At 38.0% G+C, this 23,459-nt stretch overlaps 1 protein-coding gene across 1 annotated transcript in view; it reads right to left on the bottom strand.

Annotated features, from left to right (window-relative positions):
• The window catches only part of CEP295 (centrosomal protein 295), a 46,899-nt gene that overhangs the window by 16,349 nt on the left and 7,091 nt on the right, over positions 1 to 23,459 (bottom strand). Inside the window, exons 6-18 of the mRNA XM_054400231.1 lie at positions 20,360 to 20,461; positions 18,378 to 18,518; positions 17,156 to 17,339; positions 14,433 to 14,624; positions 13,238 to 13,462; positions 11,858 to 11,964; positions 8,620 to 8,832; positions 7,922 to 7,934; positions 7,706 to 7,781; positions 6,525 to 7,593; positions 5,559 to 5,730; positions 5,296 to 5,448; positions 4,080 to 4,304 (exon numbers count right to left, since the gene is read on the bottom strand). Of these exons, the coding sequence (XP_054256206.1) occupies positions 4,080 to 4,304; positions 5,296 to 5,448; positions 5,559 to 5,730; positions 6,525 to 7,593; positions 7,706 to 7,781; positions 7,922 to 7,934; positions 8,620 to 8,832; positions 11,858 to 11,964; positions 13,238 to 13,462; positions 14,433 to 14,624; positions 17,156 to 17,339; positions 18,378 to 18,518; positions 20,360 to 20,461 (2,872 nt within the window). The remainder of the gene's footprint in view (positions 1 to 4,079; positions 4,305 to 5,295; positions 5,449 to 5,558; positions 5,731 to 6,524; positions 7,594 to 7,705; positions 7,782 to 7,921; positions 7,935 to 8,619; positions 8,833 to 11,857; positions 11,965 to 13,237; positions 13,463 to 14,432; positions 14,625 to 17,155; positions 17,340 to 18,377; positions 18,519 to 20,359; positions 20,462 to 23,459) is intronic.

The following is a 23,459-nucleotide window of genomic DNA, read 5'->3' as shown; positions in this document are numbered from 1 at the left end:
AGAATCCTTTAAAAAAACTCTGGTTACTCATAAAGGAAGGGTTTTCATTCCTCTATCCTCCCTCTAAAGCAATACTGCAAGGTTCTTGCTCCTCACAGACTGCTGCTATTGATGTAGGACTTCCACACTTTAAACTCTTAGGCATCACCGTATGATGAACAATTTGTATTTAAAAACTTGAGTGTAATATCCAGAATGCATTTTATCTCAACAGAAACTGCAGTAAAATAGCAGCAATTACTTGAGGGTGTAATTTGAAAGACAACAAACAATGACAAACCACTCTGAAGACAATATAAAAACCCAGATATTTAGTCCAAAACCAATTATGCATAAAAACAAGACAAAAAGTTGTACTCCAAAGTGGTTTGGATAATTTGGTGATGGACATGACAGTCTGTCACAATAATGACTTTTGGATAAAATTTTGGGATTACTAAAAAGAAATGGAAATCTTAGGTTATCTTGGATCACACACACAAAGTAAAAAAAAAATGCTTGTAGTAACATCTGTGTATAGGGTAGCAATATATGAAGATAATCACATCTGGAACACTGCTCAACAGGACCAGTGAAGATAAAGATGTATAGAGACAAGCCTGTTGATACATAATGAAGGAGAATTGTGAAAGATGTATATATCAAGTCTAGTCATTTTCAGGCTGGCTTGCTAAGGAAGTTTATGCCACCCAACTGCCTGCCTCATCTGTAGGGTTACTCTGCAATTCCATATTAACAGCTTGCATTCTATTAGCCCATTTTACCCAAACTGGATTGAGAATAATAAATGCCAACTGTCCAAAGTTTCTAACTCATCTTGTCATGCATCAGTGACATGGTAAGGCAGCAAACCTAATCATAGCCTCTCTGAGGCACCCACTGCAGCATCACTTCAACAGTTACCTGTCCTCTCTGGCTGCCAACCAGATGATTAATTCCTGCAGTATTTGTAACCACTCAATTACAGGCATAGGGATTCATCCTCCCCTAACCAGGAACAGTCCTTATGACCCATTTTACATTCAGACATGCCTGCCTCTTAATTTGACAGGGTTAAAGTTATTTTTCTTCTTGTAATAATTGGATGAAAGAAACACAGGTAATTATGGAAAGAAAAAATAAAATAATTGCCTGCTACCCAAGGACAAGTCTCAAATAAAAGGAAATTCACCTTTGTTGATAAAGTATCCAAGCAGATTTGACAAGTTATCTTTTTAAGAACCCATATAACTTTTATCCTTTTATCTTTAATGCTTTATTTTGAACAAGCACCTAAGTAGGGATTAAAAGGATTTGTGCACATCTAGTGGTTCTGTAATAATGCAAGCAATACAACTTGTAAGTTGTGAAGCTTTACATTATTTGATCAAAGGTAGAAACCACCAAGAACTTCAAAGGATAAGGTCAAAGCTCACATGCACAAAGCACTCCTTTGCTCTCACTTTTAGAGATACAATTACATCTTGGAAACACAGGGAAACTGCAAACACATGCATCAAGAATCAAGTAGTAAAAAGAAAATTTAACAATCCCCAGTTTAAAAAAAAAATATTCAAAGCTACAATCAAAAGTAACAACTTCAAATGCACCAAGAATTTCCCCTTCAGAAATTCTGTATTTAACCCAGACTACAGATTCTCTTGCTCAAGGTAGTATTCTAGTTACCAGAATGTGATTTACAGCCTTCAAATTATAAAAATACTGTTGACAGTTTTGGTAGCTGAACTGCTCACGAAGACAATCCTCTTAAATACGTAATAACAGAAAGATTTGCCTTTTTTTTTTTTTTAAATAAACATGGATGTTCACATGAAGTTTTCTAATCCTCTTACAAAAAAAACCATTGTACTGCTCAATACCCACTAATATAAAAAAGATGCTACATGAAGGTATTTTATGTTAATTTGGCAATGGCTGATCTAACAATGCTTCTATTCAAAAAATACAAGCCTTTTCTTTCAAGTACTTTAAAAAAGGCAAAATTCTTTAGTGATAATGTGAGTTCAAATACTTAAGTTGAAGAATATTTTTCAAAAAGAATATTCTAAGAATTACAGGAAACAGTTGAAAGAAAATGAGCTTAAGGACTTATTCCTAGCAAATCCTAACTGAAAAGGATGTCTCACAAACTAAATAAAAAGTGATCTTAAGATTTGGGACAGTGGTGAAATTTCCAGCAAAGCTAGGAGGACCACACTACATAACTGAATGGCTCATAAAGATGTACGTATAAAGTAGCAAAATTGCTGCAAACTTTGCAGCTCTAGTATATTTATTTTAGATGGATAATGAAAACTACTGGACCATGAGATGCTGTCATAAGATGTGTAATAAGCTTCAAACTGCTTCAGTCAAGGTTTTCCAAATTTTATGTAATTGTTTCCAGCAAGTCACAGGCACAGGGTTTCTCAGCTAAAGTGATGATGAACTGCATTTCCTCTGCAGGACATTTGAAGAGGAGCAAGTGCATTGTAAGTGAAAGTACTGGAGAATTTCAGTTGATATTATTCCAAAAGAGGAGAGATGAGCAAAGCTTGTATAGGCAGGGAAAAGAACAAGGAATTAAAACATCTACTTGTTAGTCTAATCTCTTGAAGAACTTCTTAGTAGCTCATTTTCTTTGTTTACCTTATGACTAGTCATCACTGCCCTTTCATAAACCAGTCAATCTACCCATAACATGCTTCATAGGCTTCAATCACCTTGTAAGAAAGTTATTTTGAGTATTTAGAAACCACTTCTTAACAAACCCAAATTTTTAAATAAAACCAATACGGTTTATTTTATGGAATAATCAGAACACAGTCCCTCTTCAAAGCTGTGATCTCTTAATAAAAGCCTCACAGATGAGCAGATGGGAATTAAAAGAATCCTTACATTATTGCACTATTTTTATTTCTGTCATAACTAACAGCTGATTCTTTTCAAGTTGTTTCCCTGAGCTAAGGAAAACACTCTGGTTTGTATTTTTTTTGGTTTGGGTTTTGTTTGTTTGTTTTCCCTCAATGGTATTTTTAAGCAATTTCTCCATAGAATTGTCCAGGTTGAAGGAACCTCCAAAGGTCATCTATTCCAACCCCCCTGCAGTCAACAGGGGCATCCTCAACTAGATCAGGTTGCCCAGAGCCCTGTCGAGCCTCACCTTAAATATCTCCAGGGATGGGGTCCCAAACACTTCTGCAGCAACTTGTTCCAGTGTTCCACTATCCTCATAGTAAAGAACCTGTTCCTAACATCCAATCTAAATTCTGCTCTTCTCTAGTCTGAAGCCATTGCCCCTTGTCCTATCATGACAGGCCTTTGTAAAGAGTGTCTCTCCATCCTTCTTGCAGGCCCCCTTCAGGTTGGAAGGCTGCTATTAGGTCTCCCTGCAGCCTCCTCTTCTCCAGGCTGAACAACCCCAGCTCCCTCAGCCTGTCTTTGTAGCAGAGGTCCCCTGATCATCTTTGCAGCCCTCCTCTGGACACACCCCATCAGGGCCATGTCCTTCCTGTATTGAGGGCTCCAAACCCAGATGCAGTACTCCAGGTGACATTTACTCTTTTACATTAAAACACTCCCAAGTTCTTTTTAAGCATTAATTTCCTGTGTGTCAATACAAGGAACCACTGGGTACTGAATCAGGCACACCACTGGTCTGCGCAAAATGGGTTCCCACCTGATAAAGCTGCAAACTGGAACATCCCACAGTCTTGGCAGAAGCTATCTCCCTTGGGAGGAAAACACACCTGAGGCTTTCTACAGCAGTTTGCTACTCATGCATGTGTGGGATTTTGCTGGTAAGGGGAAGGCAATTGGATAGCACAGAACTTTTTTTTCGTTTAAAAGACAGTTCTGCAAGGTACAGATACAAAGCACATGCCCTGGATGAGAGACTGTTGATTAGTAATAAAGTTTACTTGCTCAATCACTCGGAGACACACACTTATTATAATGACCACCTTTCTGTACAACTTTAACAGTATTTAAATAGCACTGCATGTTCTTTAACAAGTCAGGTCATACAGTACAAATAACAGTAAGATTACCAGTGCTGAATGACATTCAGATAATTCCTCAAAGAAAGAGGATTTCCTTACCTGAATCATATGAATTTTCAGCAGTCAGCAGCAGCACCTCTTGTAATAACCTACTTGACTGTTTACTTTGCCTCGGACTTCCATTACAAATTTGTTCTTGGTAGTTTGTTATGCTGGAAGGTAACCTGCCTTCTTCATGAGGAGCATGACTGTATCGTTTCAAATATGCAAACTCCCCAGTGGTTGCAACAGGAGAAGTTTCTCTTCCAACAGAATCTTTTCTATCTGAATTTAAAACATCTGTAATCAGTGTAGGTATAAGAAATGCAGTGGTTTAAACTCGACAAAAATCATTGAGATACCCCATAAGAATAACCTGCTGAATTTGTAGAACGCTTCATTTCAATAAAGTAAGCTGAGGTCACAGATTTCTCAAACAAATTTCTAATTTAACTAATTTTTTTTTTTATTTAAGCTAATTTTTCCACATAGAAAAAAACATCAAAACTTGCAGCCATTTTTCCAAATCTCAAGGCAATACAGCTTCTCTCCTCCACCTTAAATATTTCTTTTCTCCCTAGCCCACCCCACAAAACAGCCTTTTTGGGTTATCCAAACCAATAAAAAACAAAACAAAACTAACTCACATTTTAAAAAAGAAAATAAAAGTTTACATTTAGAAAATATCTGTTTGTTGTACCTGTTAATTAATATTCCTTACAGAGAATTACAAAGCATTGCATGTAGAGTGTAAAAAAAACATACTTCTAATTGACAGTTGCTTTGTGTAGTTGCTCACCTAAGTGTTTTTAAAATCTGTTTTGTAATTAAAAAAAAAGGGTCTAAAAATCTCTGTAGAAACTTGATACTATCTCCTTATTTAAATGATTTCACACTCTCTTAGTATGCTCAAAACCTAAATCATTAAATACCATCTATCAGCTCTAACAGTTCTCTTCACAATTACTGTACAATTGCCTATCAACAGAGACCCTGGCCAGCAGGGAAGTCAACAGGGAACTTCAGTCATGGAATCACAGTGAGTTTTCTTTTTTTGGTGAAATTTAATTTTGATTATCTTTTTCTAGACAGACACTGACAAGATAAGCTTTTGTCAACTATAACTAACTTTGACAACATTGCCTTTTTTAAGATATATTAGCAATCATTCAAAGCCCATTCAGAAAAGATGGATTTTCTCCAATCTGTATTTCTCAAGAAGAAGAGCATTTATTACATATTTGCTATCCAGATAGATAGGTAAGACAGATATTACCTGCAAAAGAAATGTTGCAACTCTTTGGTGTCTCTACTTCTGGTATAACACTAAGTTCATGTTGTTCCAAATCAAGTCCTAACTTGACTTTTGTCACAGGTGGTTTGGAAGAGTTCCATTTCTGTTCTCTACATAGAACTCTCTCAGACTGTTCTGTAAAACAACGTTGAGTGTTGCAATAATGTAACTTGGGAAATGGAAAAGAACTCATTTTCCAGCTGAGATGTAAAAAACTTGCAATGAAAAATACTGTACAGCCTTACCAGTCTCCTCAGCTGGACCAAAGCACTGTGAAATCATTTCAGTTCTGTGAAATTTACTCCTGCCACAATTTTCTTGCTGGTGGGTTTCTGAGACTTGGGAAAAGTCAGTCCTATTAATCCAGTCAGGCTTTTGTGCCTCTATCATTTTTTCATTTGTGCTCAGACGTCTCACCTTAGAAGGTGGGGAGAGAGGAGAGGGGAAGCAACTGTACGTCAGTTTGTCATATGTATATTCCATGCGGGACAATATTGAGCACTTGAGAAAGTAGTTCAAGTATGCAAGTATTCAAGACTTGCTTAGATTACAAAATCATTTGGACATACAGGTATTTCCCTTAGCTCTATAAAACTAACGTACTAAAATGATTATTTGCAATTATTTCAATCTTTCGTTACCTTGGATCAGAATACTCAGTATTTTTAACAGAGCTTTTAAATGATTTTTAAAGGTGCTTCTTCAGAAACTCAAAAATAAATTTGGATTTTTATTCTGTTACCCACAGAGAAGGAAAATTACAGGTCAAAAGTGCAGCTGTCACATCAACTTCCTAATGGGTACACATGAAAAGATAAGCTTTATAAAAATCACCTATTCAAAATGCTTAAAATATCCTTTGAGGTACTGCTAAAGTATTTGTAATGTGTTTTGCACATATGGCTGCATTTCTAGAGCTGAAGAAAAATACAGCTGCAGATATTTCAGACAACACAACCACTTTAATAGGCATTATGTTCAGCTACCAAGCAGAGAACTTCACACTATTTCTGTTAGAACAAAATGGTGCTCTTAGGGCTTACAGAAAAGTACTACTGATTACAAATCACAAGTCCTAATCGAAATTTTTATTATAGTAAATCACCGAAAGCAATCAACACTCCATGGGATACTCTGCTAATTGGGAGCATTCGTCTTAAGTTTGATCACCTACTAGATGTCTCACCATGCAAAGCATTTAGAGAACTTACCTGCTTGTTCAGAAACTCTTTCAAAGCCTCTTGCTGTCTTTGCATCCGTTCTTTCAATTTATCTTGCTTCTGCAAAAGTAGTTGTTCTTGTATTTTCTGTCTGGAAAGAAGAGCTTCTCTTTGTGCATCTAGCTGCTCTTGCAATTCTTTCAAATAGTTTTGCTGAGCTTGGATGCTTTCTGCTGAGGCCAATACTCTGTCCCTTAAATTCAATATACCAGAATAATTTAACAAAGATGCATCTCTCCTTTCTGATACCAAGAATTCTTCAACACTCTGAACTTTACATTCTTCAGAAGACAAGGTCATGGGTTCAGAAAGATTGAGGGGTTGTTCAAAGTTTGTTTTGACAGTGCTCTCTGCAGATGCCTGCTGACATGACAAAGAACCAACTGAGGCTAGATGAATTAGATGAGATCCTTTTGATGCTGGCACAAGGGATGTCTTAAGAGGAGGTTCTTCTGCAGCTTCTGTCTCTATTTGATTGTTAGACATCATCTCAGATGAGTGCACTGTTTCCAAAGGCTCAGAAGTATCTTCTGCAGGCAAAACAAATCTAACGTGCTGAATGTGTGCTTCTGGTTGTGTTCTTACTGCAGCAACATCTTTCATAACTAACCCCGATGGTAACTGGAAGTGAGATGGTTCTCTGATGTGATCATTTGAGGTTTCCAACATTCCCACTTTTTCCTGTGAATGACAGTCATGTAGCAATCCAAACTCTCCATGCTTCAGTTTTGGTGCTTCTACAAACTGCACACATCTGCCAGGACAAGCATGCTTTTGCTGCTCTTGTTTTGAAGCTGGTTTCTCCAACATGCACAGTGTTCCTGAAAACTCAGGTAGCAACCGGGCATACTCTTGTGCATGAACTTGTCCAGATGGTTGGTGTTGTGTTGGCTGCACTCCTTGCCTCTGTAGAAGTGGTTCTGAAACAGGCCTTAAATTAACTGATCTTGTTTCCCCAGAGCTCAGAGGTGTTGCAGAAGGAGACAAGTATCTTTGCTTCAATTTGTTCTGATACTCCTGTAGATGTTTTCTAGCTTCTTCAATGGTTTGTTTGTGCAGCCTGAATAGAACAAAACCATGAATCTTTCCACAGTCGTGCAAAAATAAACATCAAGGAATCTAAGTTATTTTGAAACAGGCAACTCAGAACCCCATTTCATAAAGGAATTTACCTATTTTGCTGTAGAAGGCGTTGTTGATAATTACGGATCATCTGTAAATGGCTGTCTTCTCTAGGACTCCCAGTTTCTAATCCAGCAATATTGCCAGCCTAATGAAATACAATTATTTTAAATGCACACATACAGAAAAATCAAAGAAAAGTTTAAAGCAACAGCATTAAGGTATATATGTTCTTTCTCCTAAGTTCATAAAAGCCACTCTTGTGCCACTATTTGAAGTCTGTGAGATTTCACCCTGAGGCAATGAAGCTAAATTAGTTTCTGGAACAGATGGCCTACAGCTACAGTCTCTTGGCAAGTCAAGCATACACCATCATCGATGCTTTACAGCAGCTTAGCTCAAAGGTAAATGTATCCAGCAGTGAATGTAGAGAGAAATGATCCAATATAGATGCATTTTCAAGACAATGAAATTCTCAGAAGGTTCTCCAACCGATTCAAGGTTTGTGGTTTGTTTTTTTTTCTTTTTTTTAATATTAGATTCCTTCAACATCCTCAATAAATTCCTATCCTTAAGTAGGTATTTGAGAGTTGGAGGGAGAAAAACACAGAGGTGGGGGGGGTTTGTCTTTTTTTTTTTTTTTTATGTCCTCTTGAAGAAGGATGTGTACATGCAACATATGACTTTAATAAGATTTTACTACCAGGTATTTTAAACATGTTGTCCTTCCGACCATGCAAAGTCAATCCAATATTCAAAGTCCAGTGATACCATGCAAAGTAGAAGCTTCTACATTGGACAAAAGGAAGCTTTTATATGTACAAACTTCTGATTCATAACCTAAGAAAGACTGATTGATTCCCTTAATTGGTGTAATTTAAAACTCTTAATTGGCAAATGGTGATCATGATTTTTTGTAACAAGGATGACTAAAAAACTACACAAGTTTTCTACAACTCTTCACCTCATGTTCTGCTTTGTCCTGCTGGTCTGTGGAAGGAACACTGTGGCTTTGTATCAGCTGACCTGGCTCCTCCTCCTCTCTTTTTTTCTTAGCTGCTTCCAAGCAGGTTTGCATTTGGATCTTCAGAAAATCAGCCTCCAGACATGCTCTCTCTTCTTCAATTTGTTTAAGCAAGGCCAGCTGTTCCTGTTTCTGTTGCTCTATTTGCTGGTACTATAAGAAAAAAATCAGGGTAAAACTCAAGAATTGAATGACAAATAAATCAATGACCCCTCACCCACACCGAACTTTGTTCCAACTTCCAGCAGAAATTTTATTACTTGTGACAGACGCTTCTGAATTGTAAGAGGCCTTTAAAAATAGTTCCAAAGTTAACAATAATTGTTTTACCAGCTAGATAATTCTAATAGTCCCTGAATCCATTTACTCTTGCACTATTATCTGTTCTCAAACTAATAGAACACATAAACATCAGAATCTAACCATTCAAGATACATTATAGTCTTCCAGAGACTGCAAAAGAAGTCCTGTTCTGAAATTGAATTCAGAAATCTACTTTGCATTTTATAGAGCTTCTCATTTAGAGCTCACCACATCTAAATGGTAATTCAAGCTGTACAAAACTTCAGAAACAGCTTTTGTATAACCACTTTAAGAGCACTCCATAAATCTCTGAAGTGGTTTGTTTACTTTTATTCTCTTTCCATGTACCTGTCAGCTACCAATCACTTAGATCCACATGTAGCAACACTGTATCTACTTTTAGAAAGGAAATGAAGCAAAGTTTCCAAGTAGTGGCAAACAGCAGCCTTTAATGAGAGAGTCTGAATGTGGATGCCAGGAAGAGCAACCCAAGACAAAGGTAGACCAGAGAACAGCTAAACACAAACATGGAAATATATACACCCTGCCAAGTGCAAAGTGGGAGAAAATGAAAGTAACCACACTTTGAGAAGATTTTTTTAAACTAAAAAAGTACTGTTTTGCCACATTTGTGTCTGAAATTTCTGAACTGTAACTCTACCATTTAAAGTTCCACTAAAAAAAAAAAAAAAAAAGACCAAAACAGTAAGTTGGAATTCAAATCTATTTGATAAAACACCACATAATAGCAGCTATGAAAGCATAATGAAACATACAGAATCAATCACAGAATCAGCCAACCAGGTTGGAAGAGACCTCTAAGATCAACAAGTCCAACCAATCACCTAACCCTAACTAATCAACTAGACTATGGGCTAAAACATATAAATGAAATAATTTCATGTCATTATTTTCTAAATAAGAGATGTAGCATTCTCATAGGTACTAAATACTTTAAAACACACCAAACAGCAATACCCAACTGAAACCTAACAAACACAAAACCCAACTGAAATACTCAAGGCTTGCAATCTTCCATGTCACTCTAAATACAATCCCACATTTTCCTATGCTATTACACAGGGTTAGCAGTTTTCACAGAGTTGTGTATTGTTGATTATATCCTCCCTAAAGCAAAGATACTGTTCTACAAACAGGATTCTCATTTAGTCATGTGGTGGCATCCCTTGCCTATACTGTGCTAGTTTTGGGTTTTTTTTGAAACTGGGTATTCTCAACACCAGCTGCAGCTCAGTCGTTTAAAAAAGCTAATACACAGATGCTAGGTATAGAAAATCACAGTATCACAGTATATCAGAGGTTGGAAGGGACCTCAAGAGATCATCAGGTCCAACCCCCCTGCCAGAGCAGGAGCACTTATGATAGTCCACACAGGAATGCATCCAGGTGGGTTTTGAAAGTCTCCAGAGAAGGAGACTCCACAACCCTCCTGAGCAGCCTGTTCCAGTGCTCTGTCACCCTCACTGTAAAGAAGTTTCTCCTCATGTTGAGGTGAAATCTTCTATGTTCTAGTTTGAAGCCATTGTTCCTTGTCTTATCATTGTGAACCACCGAAAAGAGCCTGGCCCCCTCCACTTGACACCCACCCCTCAGACATTTATAGACATTGATCAGATCCCCTCTCAGTCTTCTCAAGAGCCCCAGGGCTCTCAGTCTCTCTTCATAGGGGAGATGCTCAAGTCCCCTAATCATCCTCGTAGCTCTCTGTTGAATTTGAATTCTCCTCTCCAGCACATCTCTGTCTCTCTTCAACTGGGGAGCCCAAAACTGGACACAGTATTCCAGGTGTGGTCTCACCAGGGCAGAGTAGAGAGGTGGAAGAACTTCCCTAGACCTGCTGGACACACCTTTCTTGATACATCCCAGGATCCCATTGGCTCTCTTGGCCACAAGAGCACATTGTTGTTCCATGGAGAACTTGCTGTCCACCAGCACTCCAAGGTCTTTCTCTGGGGAGCTCTTTCCAGCAGGGCAGCCCCTAACCTGTGCTGGTGCCTGTTGTTATTTCTCCCCAGATGTAGGACCCTGCACTTGTCCTTATTAAACTTCATGAGGTTTGCCTGCACCCAGCTCTCAGCCTGTCCAGGTCATGTTGGATGGCTGCACAGCCTGACAGGTGTCAGCCAACCCCCCCAGTTTTGTATCATCAGGGAACTTGCTGAGGGTACTCTCAATCCCCTCATCCAGGTCCTTGATAAAGATATTGAACAAAACTGGACCCAGTACCAATCCTTGGCGGACACCACTTGCCACAGGCCTCCAAGTTGACTCTGTGCCACTGATGATGACCCTCTGAACTCTGTTGTGGAGCCAGTCTGCAATCCACCCCACTGACCAGCCATCTATGCCACATCTCCTCAGCTTTTCTATGAGAATGTTATGGGAGACAGTATCAAAAGCTTTACTGAAACCAAGGTACATGACATCCACTGCTCTTCCCTCATCTACCCACTTGGTCATAACTTCATAGAAGACTATCATATTAGTCAGACAGGATCTCCCCTTGGTAAATCTATACTGGCTACTCCTGATAACCTTCTTGTCTTCTATGTGGTTAGAGATGACCTCCAGGATGAGCTGCTGCATCATCTTTCCAGGGATGGAGGGGAGGCTGACTGGTCTGTAGTTGTCTGGGTCCTCCCTTCTTGCCTTTTTTGAAGACTGGAATGACATTTGCTTTCTTCCAGTCATCAGGCACCTTTCTTGTTCTCCATGAATGTTACAGTTACAGTTTATTTGAAGTGTTACAAGCATGTTAAAAGGGTCTACAGCTGCTGTATAACCTGAAGCATGTTAAAGTCTTCCGTAAATCACTTTTGCACCATAACCGAGATATAAGTACACACACACTTACCCATTTTTGTCTCTCCTTTTCCATTCTAATTTTAGCAGCTTGTTCTTGAGGATGGATTAAAATAGAATTTTCAGCTGCAACTGTATTTTCCAAGATTTTCAGAGACTCTAAAATACATTATTTAAGCAGTCAGAAAGTGCCTTGGATCTTCTTCACACCTTGCTTCACAGCTCCCCAACTCTCTAAACAGGATGTATACGCTGTTCTTGAAAAGATTACCATCTTCATCCCACTACTATGCCTATTTCAATGAACTGGGAAAATATTTTTGTTGTTGTTGTCGCTCTGTTGGTTTTTTTGGCTTTGTTTTCATCATTATTTAAGCCCTTAATGGCCCTTTATCACCCAGATCTTACAGGACAAGATTGCTTCTACCCTGAATACTCAGTGGCCTAATACCAAGATCATCTGAGGGAATAAAGCACCACATGTTGACCTCTTGGAACAAAGAAGGTCTGAAAATGGCTCTCTTTGGGCAAATGATCTAATGCTTGGCTACTGCACAAAAAACAAGTTTTAATCCTGTATTACCAGATTGAGACAGCAGCACATTTTCTCTAGAGGCATGTTTTGATTCATGCTATCCTTTCCAGTCCCCAGGAATTATGCTGGTGTGTCTATGTACATGATTGAACTAAATCACTTAACCTCTTTAAAAAAAAAAAGCCTCCTAAGAAAATAAAAAGAAACAAACAAAAACCCAAACCCATCACAACTTGATCATTTTAATACTTCAGAAATCCCACTTATCATACACACTTACCAACTTCAGCACTAGCATAACTAAAGAGCACAAAGGATAGAAAAGGAAGTAATCCCAAAATGGTCTGGCTACAAGACAAAACCGAATGTCTAACTGCTATGAATTCCATTTTTACAAAAGATTTTCTAGAACGGTGCCTAGAAGCAGGAAAAAAAAAACAAAAAAAACCCAACAACAAAACACTCATGAGTCCAGACACATCAGCTCATGCTTGTCTGGCACAACTCCAGCTGTGAATCTCTGAAGCATCTGGCTTTTCCAATTCAACAGACAGAGCTTCAATGCCGAAATTTGCATTAAAAATTTTACTCCTAGAGGCAAACATCTATTACAGCATGGCAACACCAACTCTGACGGCAATTTGGGCAAGACTTAGAAGATACAAAGGTATTTTGAACACCTTTTCTCTTAATGGGTAAGCTGGAAAAAAAAAAAAGGCAAAAAATCTCTCCTGTTTGTGATCCACAATGCACTGTGGGCAAAGATAGGTGAACTGTACTTTCTGGCAACAAGACAAAACACCACCACTGAAAATTCGTTAAGTAGTTTTGTACAGTCCACCATTTACAAATTTTTTTCTCCTACACGAAAGATAGACGCAAGAATGCATTACATACCTTTGGCTTCACATACTGTATTTTTCTGTTGCTCATCATTAGGTTCTAAACCAGATAGTGGTCCTTCTTCACTAGCAATTGTGCCTGACTCCACTGTCTCAATTTCACTTTGACTCTCCTTCACACTTTTTGATGTCCACTCTTCTTTTTGGCTTCTAATCTTGTTCAGCAGTTTCGTTAAGGTAAGTTTTGACCGAGGTTGCTGAGACTTTGCTTCTATGTGATCTATAAAGAGCATATGCATTTAAGAGTTCTGGCTAATGAATATCTTTGCATCAAAAAAACCAAAACCCCACACTGTTGGTTTTTTTAGTTTGGTTGGTTTTGGTTTTGGTTTTGTTTGTTTGGTTTTTTTTTTACTTGCTTTACACAGTTGGACAAATTTATATTACCAAGTCTAAAAAGCTTAACAATACCCTCTCTTACCTGCAAGAGAAGCAGCAATTTATCTCTGTACGCTATAAAAGGAGGGTTAAGCTAGTTGTAGTGTTTGACAGTGAGACTACTCAGGCTGTACTGTTGCAGAAATAAGTGGGACTATCCCTGTAATTCCCTCTATGTTCCCGCCCTCCCCTTTGTATTAACACTGGCAACACAATGCATCAAAAACCAGAAAAATGATTTTTCCAGCAAAAAGATGTGGCAGAAATGCTTGGGCAAGCAGCAAAAGCTCACTAACACACTCTTGTTCACATCACGTTACCCTGTACATGCCACATGCAAAGAGTACACACACACGCACCTGTTGCGGCCTACTCACAATACGGAGCAACTCAATCACAAACCTGAACATAAAGGACATACAGCAAGTAGATTTTGATATAAAGTCAAATTTTAGCATAAAAAAAAAGTATTTAAGTTCACAGACCAGCATTACTCCATAATCTACACAGATTGTATAATTGTTGCTACTAACAGTGTAGTTCTTACAACAATTAAATTATTCTTAGTATAGTAATGAACTGAAGAATATTAGAAAAAGTAGTCACATTTTATAATTCAGCACCATTAGAGATTATCCACAATAAACATCATAAACCACTTGACACTGATATACAGGCATTAAGAAATGTTAGCAGTTAAAACATTTTAGTTAATACTAGATTTATCTATTAATCCACTGTATCAGATTATATAAAACCTTCTACTGTAAACCCTAAAAGCTTTAATTAAATGTAAAGTTTAAAAGCCTTACTTTCTGATTCATTGGGGACCTCCTCTTCTATGACCTGTCCCAATTCTTCTTGAGTATCACAAGCAGATTCTGGTTGAGTGTCACTAGCAAATTCTTGCTCCAAAGAGATATCAAGATCATTATCTTGACATCTATCAAAAGGGGCTGGCAAAGGCTGTGGCTCAAACTGCAAAATCAGATCTCCTTTCATTTCTAATGAGAAGAACACAAACACATAAAATGACCAATTGAATAAAAAGCAAACAACATTGCAAGACTATTCCCACTACAGTAATCCCCAAGTAGTTCAAATATCAATAGTTTGATAGTTTGTTCCACGATACCTTTAATCAACTTTTTTTTCAAAAATAGCTAATGAGCTAAACTAATTTTAAGTTATCTGTTAATTCAGAAATTCTACAGGATTTCCCACTAGAATAGGCTTTGTTTTTAAAAATAGAACTTTATCTGATAAACAGCACATCTTTACACCGAACACGGTACAAAGTAACAATTACACACAGGTGTAAAAAAAACTTAATTGAGGGAAAGATGCATCTTGACCTGGCTGCTCAGAAGGTGTGACAGATGCACTTGACCTCCCCATACCAAACAAGCAGCAGTTTGGTACAGGTTCCAAAGGAGGTAAAGTCCTGAGCTGCAGCCAGGCCAAGAACTTCAAGAAACCTACAAAGGAGCAGAGCACAGTGAGTACCAATGTACGTGAGTTTGGAGCAAAGGTAAGTTGGGGTACCAGGAGTCTCATGCACACTTACTTCGCTGTGATTTGTGTGGCTACGAGCCAACCACTTTATCCCACAAATACAACAGTCTAAGTGAGCCAGCTGCCTTTGAGCTCTCCCTGCTAAGTACTGTGGCTGCATGACAGCCATCTCCCCTTGAGCTGGGACACCTCTCATGGTTGCTCCTTGTAGCAACAAGATCTTTTTAACAACAGATAATTGGACAAGCCTGATTGGTCTCCCCAGATGGCAAACCAGGCAACTGTCTCTGTGAGCAGGGACACCTCTAATTGTTAATAGATAATAGTTGTTCAGTTTAAATAAGTTTCAAAGAGAATGAATCACTTAAGAGTTAGAACATTGTGTGACTTAGCATGCTATTTGCTTAGCTTTACTTAACGTGAGTAGCTAGATTGGCCAAAGCTTTAGGCTGCAAGCTGTAATCTTTCATCTAGATTTGCTGAACCTCTACTGAATCTGTACTTACTTAAGCAAAGCATGGTCTCCTGAGCAAAAACAAACCAGGAGGAGACTTTAAGGCTACAGCCATCAACAGCAGCTGCAACTATACAAGACAATAGACTGCCTGAAGACAGTGAAGGAATTCAGTAAGTAGTTAGAGATGTCAGACTAGAATCACTATTGAACTGAAGGGCACATGAAGAGTGTGAAGAGGGCATGGTGGTGGAAGTGGAAAATAGTCTGTAAGGGTATGACTGCCCATGGATTTTTCTCTGTTTAAGTTTGTTCATCCTTCCCCAGACCTCCAACTTAAGCTGATCCTGCTGCTGTACCACTCTATTAAGCAATTTATTTCTTTAACATTCGATGCCTGACACTGTTTTGGGAAACATAGGGGTTAAACTTTAGTGCAAATGAACAAGTGCTGCACGGATGGAAAGTAAACAACTGACAGCATACTGAATGACTAATGAAATCCATGGAGCTAACTCCATCAGCCATGAACCACTGACCAAGTCTGAGACTAAGACTGGACCCACCTGCACATAGACTTCTGTCTGAGAAGTTTAGAAAGTAAGGGAGTCCATTCTGAGATTTGCGACTGAATGAGAGAGTTACCCTTTTGCATCTCTGGTCGCTGTATAAATCAATTCTAACTCAACTTTCCTTTGTATGAACATGCATTGGCTAGCAAATTGCAGGCCAGACCAGCCAGCAAGAACAGTATCAGGCTTAGAAGTTATCTATCAAGCAGCCATAAGACAGGGCTGGATACTGGAGAGGCCAAGGAATCAGAGAATTCGTTGGTGGAGAGATCAGGAGATCCAGCCCAGCTATAGGGGAGATTTACTGAGTGTCACAGTCGAGTAAGAAATGTGCCTCAACACATGTGCATCAGAGAGACAACTGGCAACAAGAAAATCTAGGGTCAGCTACTGGACAGCCTTGAGTATTTAAGGTCAGTTACCACTGGGATCCATAGCATGTGCTTGTATGTGCATATGCTCACATACCAAACTGAGTCTGTGTAGCAGGAACTGGAGTAGAGCAGTAGGCCTTGGGGATTCACATGAGCAGTAGATAGCAACTGGTGAGACGAAGGATCAAGAGCCAACTGCTAGGTAGAGAGTCTAAAACCACTTAGAGTGATCCATAGCATATATTTGAGCATACCAGTATGTATGTGGACAGACAAGGTAAAAGGAAGGCTATAGACTCCAGGGTGAATTACTGGGTAGATTAGGTGTCTAAGACCAATTGCTGAGAGATCCATACTGTATATACAGATGTATATCCCACTAACAGGTCTCCATCCTGACCAGGCAGAGCGGTGAACAGGATGAGACCATTCGTGCTTCTTGTGTCCAATTTGAGTGCTGGGTTTCCTGCACTGCCAGCTGTATGAAGGTGTACTGAAAGCCTGTTTGTGTGTGTGCCTACTGCAAATACACACACTGCCACGCTACCAGCTGGAATAGGCAGCAGCAGCCTCTCCTCTACTAGGCTATCAGATCCACCAGCCTCCAACAATTTACTTACTCCTGTCTTCATTGTACATATCTTCAAATGCAAACTCCAATTCTCTCTGCCATTGTTCTTTCATTTCCATGCGTTTGTATGCAGGCATAAAAAGCTGAGGTGGCATCTGCGCTGCAATCTGTCTTCTGCGCATCCGATCCATATTCTGCATTTGCTCAAGTTCTTTCAGTAGCTTTTCCCTGTCCTTCAAGTATGAAGATGGGATAACAAACATTTGGTGTTCACATTCAGACAGCCATACAGAAGGACTGAAAATATACTTCCATTTAGTCACCAGGAAATCTGTCTAATCATAGAATAATCCTTAATGTTTGAAGTTAATTGTGTTGTTGGGAAAAGGTGCTTCCTTGGGAGAAAGTTGTATCCAATCTTTACACTAGGAGTCATCAATACTATCCACAAAATCTGATGTTAAATACAAGATCAGACCATACACCTCTAAGCCAGCTTTCCTCAACAGAATTAAACCTTCCATTCCATTCCTTTGGGAAGTTACTTCTGTTATTATACACTTCAGCTGCTGCTCTTTTTAAAATGTGAATTAAATAATCTTAGCACACTACCCTTGTATATAAAAATTACTTAAAACCCCCACAACTTCATCTTTAGTTTGGTTGGGATTTTTATCTGTTACCTTAAGGAGCATCAGTAATATTTTGATAGTGTCTTGTTTTAGTTAGATACTCACGGCAAATCATCTCAACTGGAAGTCAGAAAGCTTTTATTATTAATAGCCTCCAAAAATATTCGTTAAAGACAATGTAACAAATTTCAGAGTATCTCTCTAGTCAAAGACCTTTCTTCATAGTAGTTTTTACTTCTTAAAGGAAACAATATATTATTTCCAGACTTATACACTAACAGAATCTCAGTTGTTAAGTAAAAACTTTGAAAAGCTTTCCAAAATAAGCTGTTACTCCTTAAATTATTTTTTTCCTGATGAAGCACAGAATAATCAACTCCAAAGCTGATATGGAAAAGTACAGCTCACAATCTATTTTAAAAGTTTAGCTTGATTATTACTGGTTGGTTAATAGCTGGTCCAACAAAAGATAACAAAAATTGAAGGATGTTCTTTCATTCTGCCTCCTTCTAGTTAACCAAAATAAACAGCTTGATGTTTTTTGAACACATTCTGAAAAATCCACTCAGTTAATCAATAATTCCTTTACTAATCACTGATCTTTCTGATATTGAAAACATGCATGGCTACTTTACCTACCTGAGCCAAATGGACCTTCTTCAAGGCATGACTTCCTCTGAGATTTGCCTTTTCAAGCTGCTCTCTTCTCTCCTTCTCTCTCTCTCTGCATAGCTTCTCCAAACGTTTCCCTTCTTCTTCCGCAGCTAACCGAGCATCTGTCTGGCAGTCAATCAATAGTTTAGTCCATGAAGTTTAAACTACCACCACGTGTTAGTTTAAAGCATATGTAACAATAAAGGAGTAATTCTGCAGCAAAAGCACTTTAAGACAAGACACATGATGCCATATGAACACCTTTGAAGGTTTATAGCTCTTGAGTGCAAGCAGGACCAAACTTTGAAAGTAAAAATTATGCTTTTTTACACATTCCGTAAGTCTAACTGTTGAAGTTAGTTTCAAGTTGTACTAGGGAAAATTACTTGTATGATTTATTTGTTATAGCAGAGTGGTTATTTTTCCTACAATACAAGATAAAGTGAATAATACAGTCAATAATGCAAACTGACTAGTTCTGGCCTCAGTTTTGTTTTAAATAACAGGGGAAGAAATAATCCAGAAACATTTTCATTCTCATTTAGGAAACCAGAAATAATCTGCAACTTTTAAATAAGAAAACACTTAAAATTAAGTGTAATTTTTTTTTTTTAGTCATTGCACATAAGCAAGGCTGCAAAGATTAACATTTTGGAATTTGACAAATCTGAGCTAACTACAGGATCTCCTCTTATTGTGTAGGCCTAATCCTTCAAATGAATGAAAACTTCATGGATGCACTGAGAGAACCTACTGAGAGAGCTTTTCTAGTCTAAAAGAGGCTGCTCCAGAACAGGAATGTACATTGTGGTCTCATATAAATAAATCAAACTGTTTGGTTGACTTTTCAATAGCATGACCTTAATTCAATGATCACCTCCAAAAGCTAATCTTTTGCTCCATCTTTCACTTTTCCAGGTCCTCTTGCTTCTACTGATCTGAATCTAGCCTTAGTCTGAGTGTGCTGTAAAATGCAGTAAACATTTCCTCCTGGCAAAAATATATTCATCATTCTTTTTCCCAAATTAGACTTCTGCCACTTTGGTAGGCTGAAACCGTTGACTGCATGAAGAGATTAACACGAATATGAGGTAAAGAGTGGGAGTACATAGCTAAAAAGATAGGAAGAGAAAAAAAGAATGGCAAGTGCAGCTATTAATTTAGCACAGGACACAAAACAGAAGATTTGAGTGTTCTAACATTATGCCTGTCTGATAAACTTACTTCCTTACTGAGGTCTGTTCATGTGGGATTGTCAAGCATCACATGACACAGCACATAACAGGCTATAAAAGTTTCCCCATCTAAAATCCCTATCAGTAAATTGTATAAGGCAGCCATTACACAAATTCCTAATTTTTAACAAGTTCTAGAAAACTGAATTGCTGATATTCAGACACTTATGCATTATTGTGTCCACTTTTGGGCACCTCAATACAAGAGAGACGTGGAGGTGCTGCAGCGAGTACAGAGGAGGGCAACAAAGCTGGTGAAGGGCCTGGAGAAAAAAAAAAAATCTTATGAAAAGCAACTGAAGGAGCTGAGGCTCTTTAGTTTGGAAAAGAGGAGACTGAGGGGAGAGCTCATTGCTCTCTACAACTACCTGAAAGGACACTGTAGAGAGGCTGGTGCTGGTCTCTTCTCACAGGAAATTCGTGACAGAACAAGAGGGAATGACCTCAAGCTATGATTGGGTAGGTTTAGACTGGATATTAGGAAAAAATTTTTCACAAAAAGAGTGGTCAGTTGTTCGAATGTGCTGCCCAGGGATGTGGTTGAATCACCAACCCTGGATGTGTTTTTAAAGGTCGTTTGGATGTGGTGCTTGGGAATATGGTTTAGGGGTGAACTTGGCAGAATAGGGTTATTGGTTGGACTTGGTGATCCTGAGGTTCTTTTCCAATCTGAATGTTTTGTGATTCTGTGATGTATGGGAGCACATATAACAAGCACTAGGAGCCAATCACCTGCTCTCTGTCCACTGCTCTGTCCACATAAGGTTCGGAAATATGGTAACGTGTAACAGAAAAGTTGGGCTTCACTGCAGGAGTCTTTTTCACTTCAAAATGCTAGGAAGCAAAAGTAAAAGTACAGTTTTACCAGAGAACAGCATCTCTGCGAAAGCAATTAAACAGAACATAAGTGATCAGTACACTTCCATTTGTATTATTAGTATGCAACACTATAAAAGAAAGCCCTCTCCCCTGCAATTCTCTCCTAATTACACTGTTAAAAACTTTACATACATTTAATCATTGATGACATAAGCACAAGAGATTTAGATAGCTTAACAACCAACTGAGAGCATCTAACAACACCCTAAGGCAAAGTCCTCCATGTAAACTGACATTCATCAGAGAGATGTACCTTCATGTTACAAAAGCATTACCTTACTTTAAAAGCACTTGAATTTAATGTACTAATATAAATCCCACTTACAACAGCTGTCATATTCACCTCAAAGCAGGGCAACCATAGATCCACAATATAATAATGTCTAATAGCAAAATAACACTTCTCAAAAACAGACTTTTTGTGAAATTCAGAACAATTATGTCCCATTTATTACTTCACCAGAGAATTTTCCATAACTTCACTGAAAAGTGTCTGCTCATATAACTCAAAGTATTTTTTTTAAAGCTTTGGATATACTACCACCTTTCAACTCCTGCCCAAAAGAGTTTTGAACACTGAGTGACCAGACTCTACCTCTTCTTTGGCTCAGTCTGGTGTTCTCAGTAGTGAGGTATCCAGGTTGGGTACCTCAGCATTGTTTTATCCCTCCCAACAGAACTTTAGTAACTTATTTCATGGTTCTCTCAAGCAAATGCAGGTTACTCTGTAGGAAAAAAAAATCCCATGCACAAATAAAAGTACACCATCAAGAATTTCACTTTTATTTGAACGTGCTTAAAAAACGCTTACTTTCTAATCAGTAAGTCTTAGTAATTTTAAGAGATCAACATTAACCAAAATGCTGTTAGATACTGACTATGGCTCTGAAAATAGACAGCTCCCATATCCATTAGCTCCCATTAGCCAGAATATCAACTGCTTGACCTATACTGTGTACTTTCAGAATGTATAATTAAACCTCAGCCATCTGAATAATTTTTAAAAATTAAAACTAACAAATCAGTAATTAATAATTACATTTAATCAACCAAATCACCAGAATTTTATTCAAAAGCTGTGAAGACATGAAAATTATGTTGGAGACTGCGATTTTCCAATTAAGGCTAAAAGCAGTTTAGGTTGAAAAAAAAGTAACACTTGCAACTTCATCACACCTCATGGTGGAACCACTGCAGTTAGGAATCTGTCCATATTTCCCTGAATAGGTTTCTAACTCCCCCCTATTTTTTTTTCCCTAAAAACAAACAATTCTGCACCAAAACCTGGCAAAACCAGAGCAGCAATGTATCATTAAATTAACAAGAAAAGAAAATCCAACTCTATAACTATTATAATTACTCAAGAAGAGCGTAGTAACATTTTTAGGCTGTATTTCCACTACATAAAAATCTTATAGACCATAAAAAAAATTAAGTTCACAAGAACTCAGTGACACTTGTCACTAAAATGGTGTTTACTTAAGTAATTTAACAGTTGATCAACAAAATTAGGCACCAATACTTTAAAGCCACCCTTTTGAGAACTAAACTTGATTATGACAATATATTTTGAAGAAAAACACTTCTTTTGTAACTGGGTAAAGTAACAATAATAGGCGTATCTTCAGAAAATTTCTTATATTCTAGGTAATTCCACAATGAACAAGACAGCCCTAGCCCCACTTTATGAAATTTTATTCAATTGTTACAGCAACAGAGCATCAACTTAGAGTACAGTTATGTTTCATAAGCTCTTTACATAAATTGATTCAAGAAAATAAGCATGCTTATGCAGGTGACCTCATAATTTCCTGTAATTCACAGGATTTAAAGTTAAGCAATTCAAATTAAGTGCCTTTTGAGTAATGCATTTGCAAGACAAAGCCCCAGATTTTTTCCCCCTGAAATTCTCAGTGAATATGTTTTCTCCCTCTACGCAGAGCAAGGAGTAAGACACAGCTCTAATAATCTCTGATCTTTGAAATACTAAGCTTTTACCCCATGCAGGACGCACCCTGTCACTCTTCCAAGAAAAATATTCTTCAGGCTGTACCCTCCCAGTTACACAGTCCTGTGACTAACGGATTAATATCCATACAGATAAGACTATGAAAAAGGCTCAAAGTCAGCTAGTCTTTACATGAAAAATAACACAGCATGTCAATTTGATTCAACAATGCAACTGCTTTCCTCAACAATAACCCAACATGTCTGCAGAACTGTTCGATTTGCCATTATCAGAGTATGAACTTCTTAAAAGAAACAGAATCCATGTACTATAGAAAATCTAGATACATGCACACTCTGCTAAAACCAGCTAAAATGTGTTTGTTGAAGTTTGTGAATAAAGGGCATTTGTTAACGTGTGGAAATACACTAAACTGTAGAATTTCGAGAAAGGAAGTTATGATTCTGCAATACAAAGCATCCTGAGCCAGATGTCATTCAATTGTACCAGAACCCGGAGAAACCTGAAAAAAGTCTTTATGCTTGTCCTGGTTAAAAAGGCCACAAAATAAGAAGGAAATTCTGCATTTGTAAAATGGAAAGAGTTGCTAGATGAGAACTATTACAGAGTAGTGTCCTTTTAGCCATCTACAAAAATGCATGTTAACTGCAGTTGACTTTCACCAATTAGAAATTTTTTAACAGAAACTTTTTAACAAAAGCAACACAAAGCACATTCTAAACTGCAAAAGTAACAGAAAAGCATTGCTGCGCTCTCTCACCTTTCTTCCAACAACATCAAGCTGAGCAACATAACCTTCTGAAAACCAGGAAAGAGTCAAAATTTTAACTGATAACAGCAGAAACATGTCATATGGAACAATATTGAGAACAGCAGTGTGAAAGACTGAATTTATCTGACCCTATATTATAGGTCCTCATTCCATCTGTTCTAAATTCCAGTATGGCACATGCTTCACCAGAAATAACCACAAACTTTACCACT

The sequence above is a fragment of the Indicator indicator genome, chromosome 1 (genome assembly GCF_027791375.1).
Source record: "Indicator indicator isolate 239-I01 chromosome 1, UM_Iind_1.1, whole genome shotgun sequence".
Lineage (NCBI taxonomy): Eukaryota > Metazoa > Chordata > Aves > Piciformes > Indicatoridae > Indicator > Indicator indicator.
This window is presented reverse-complemented; position numbering and strand designations above follow the sequence as displayed.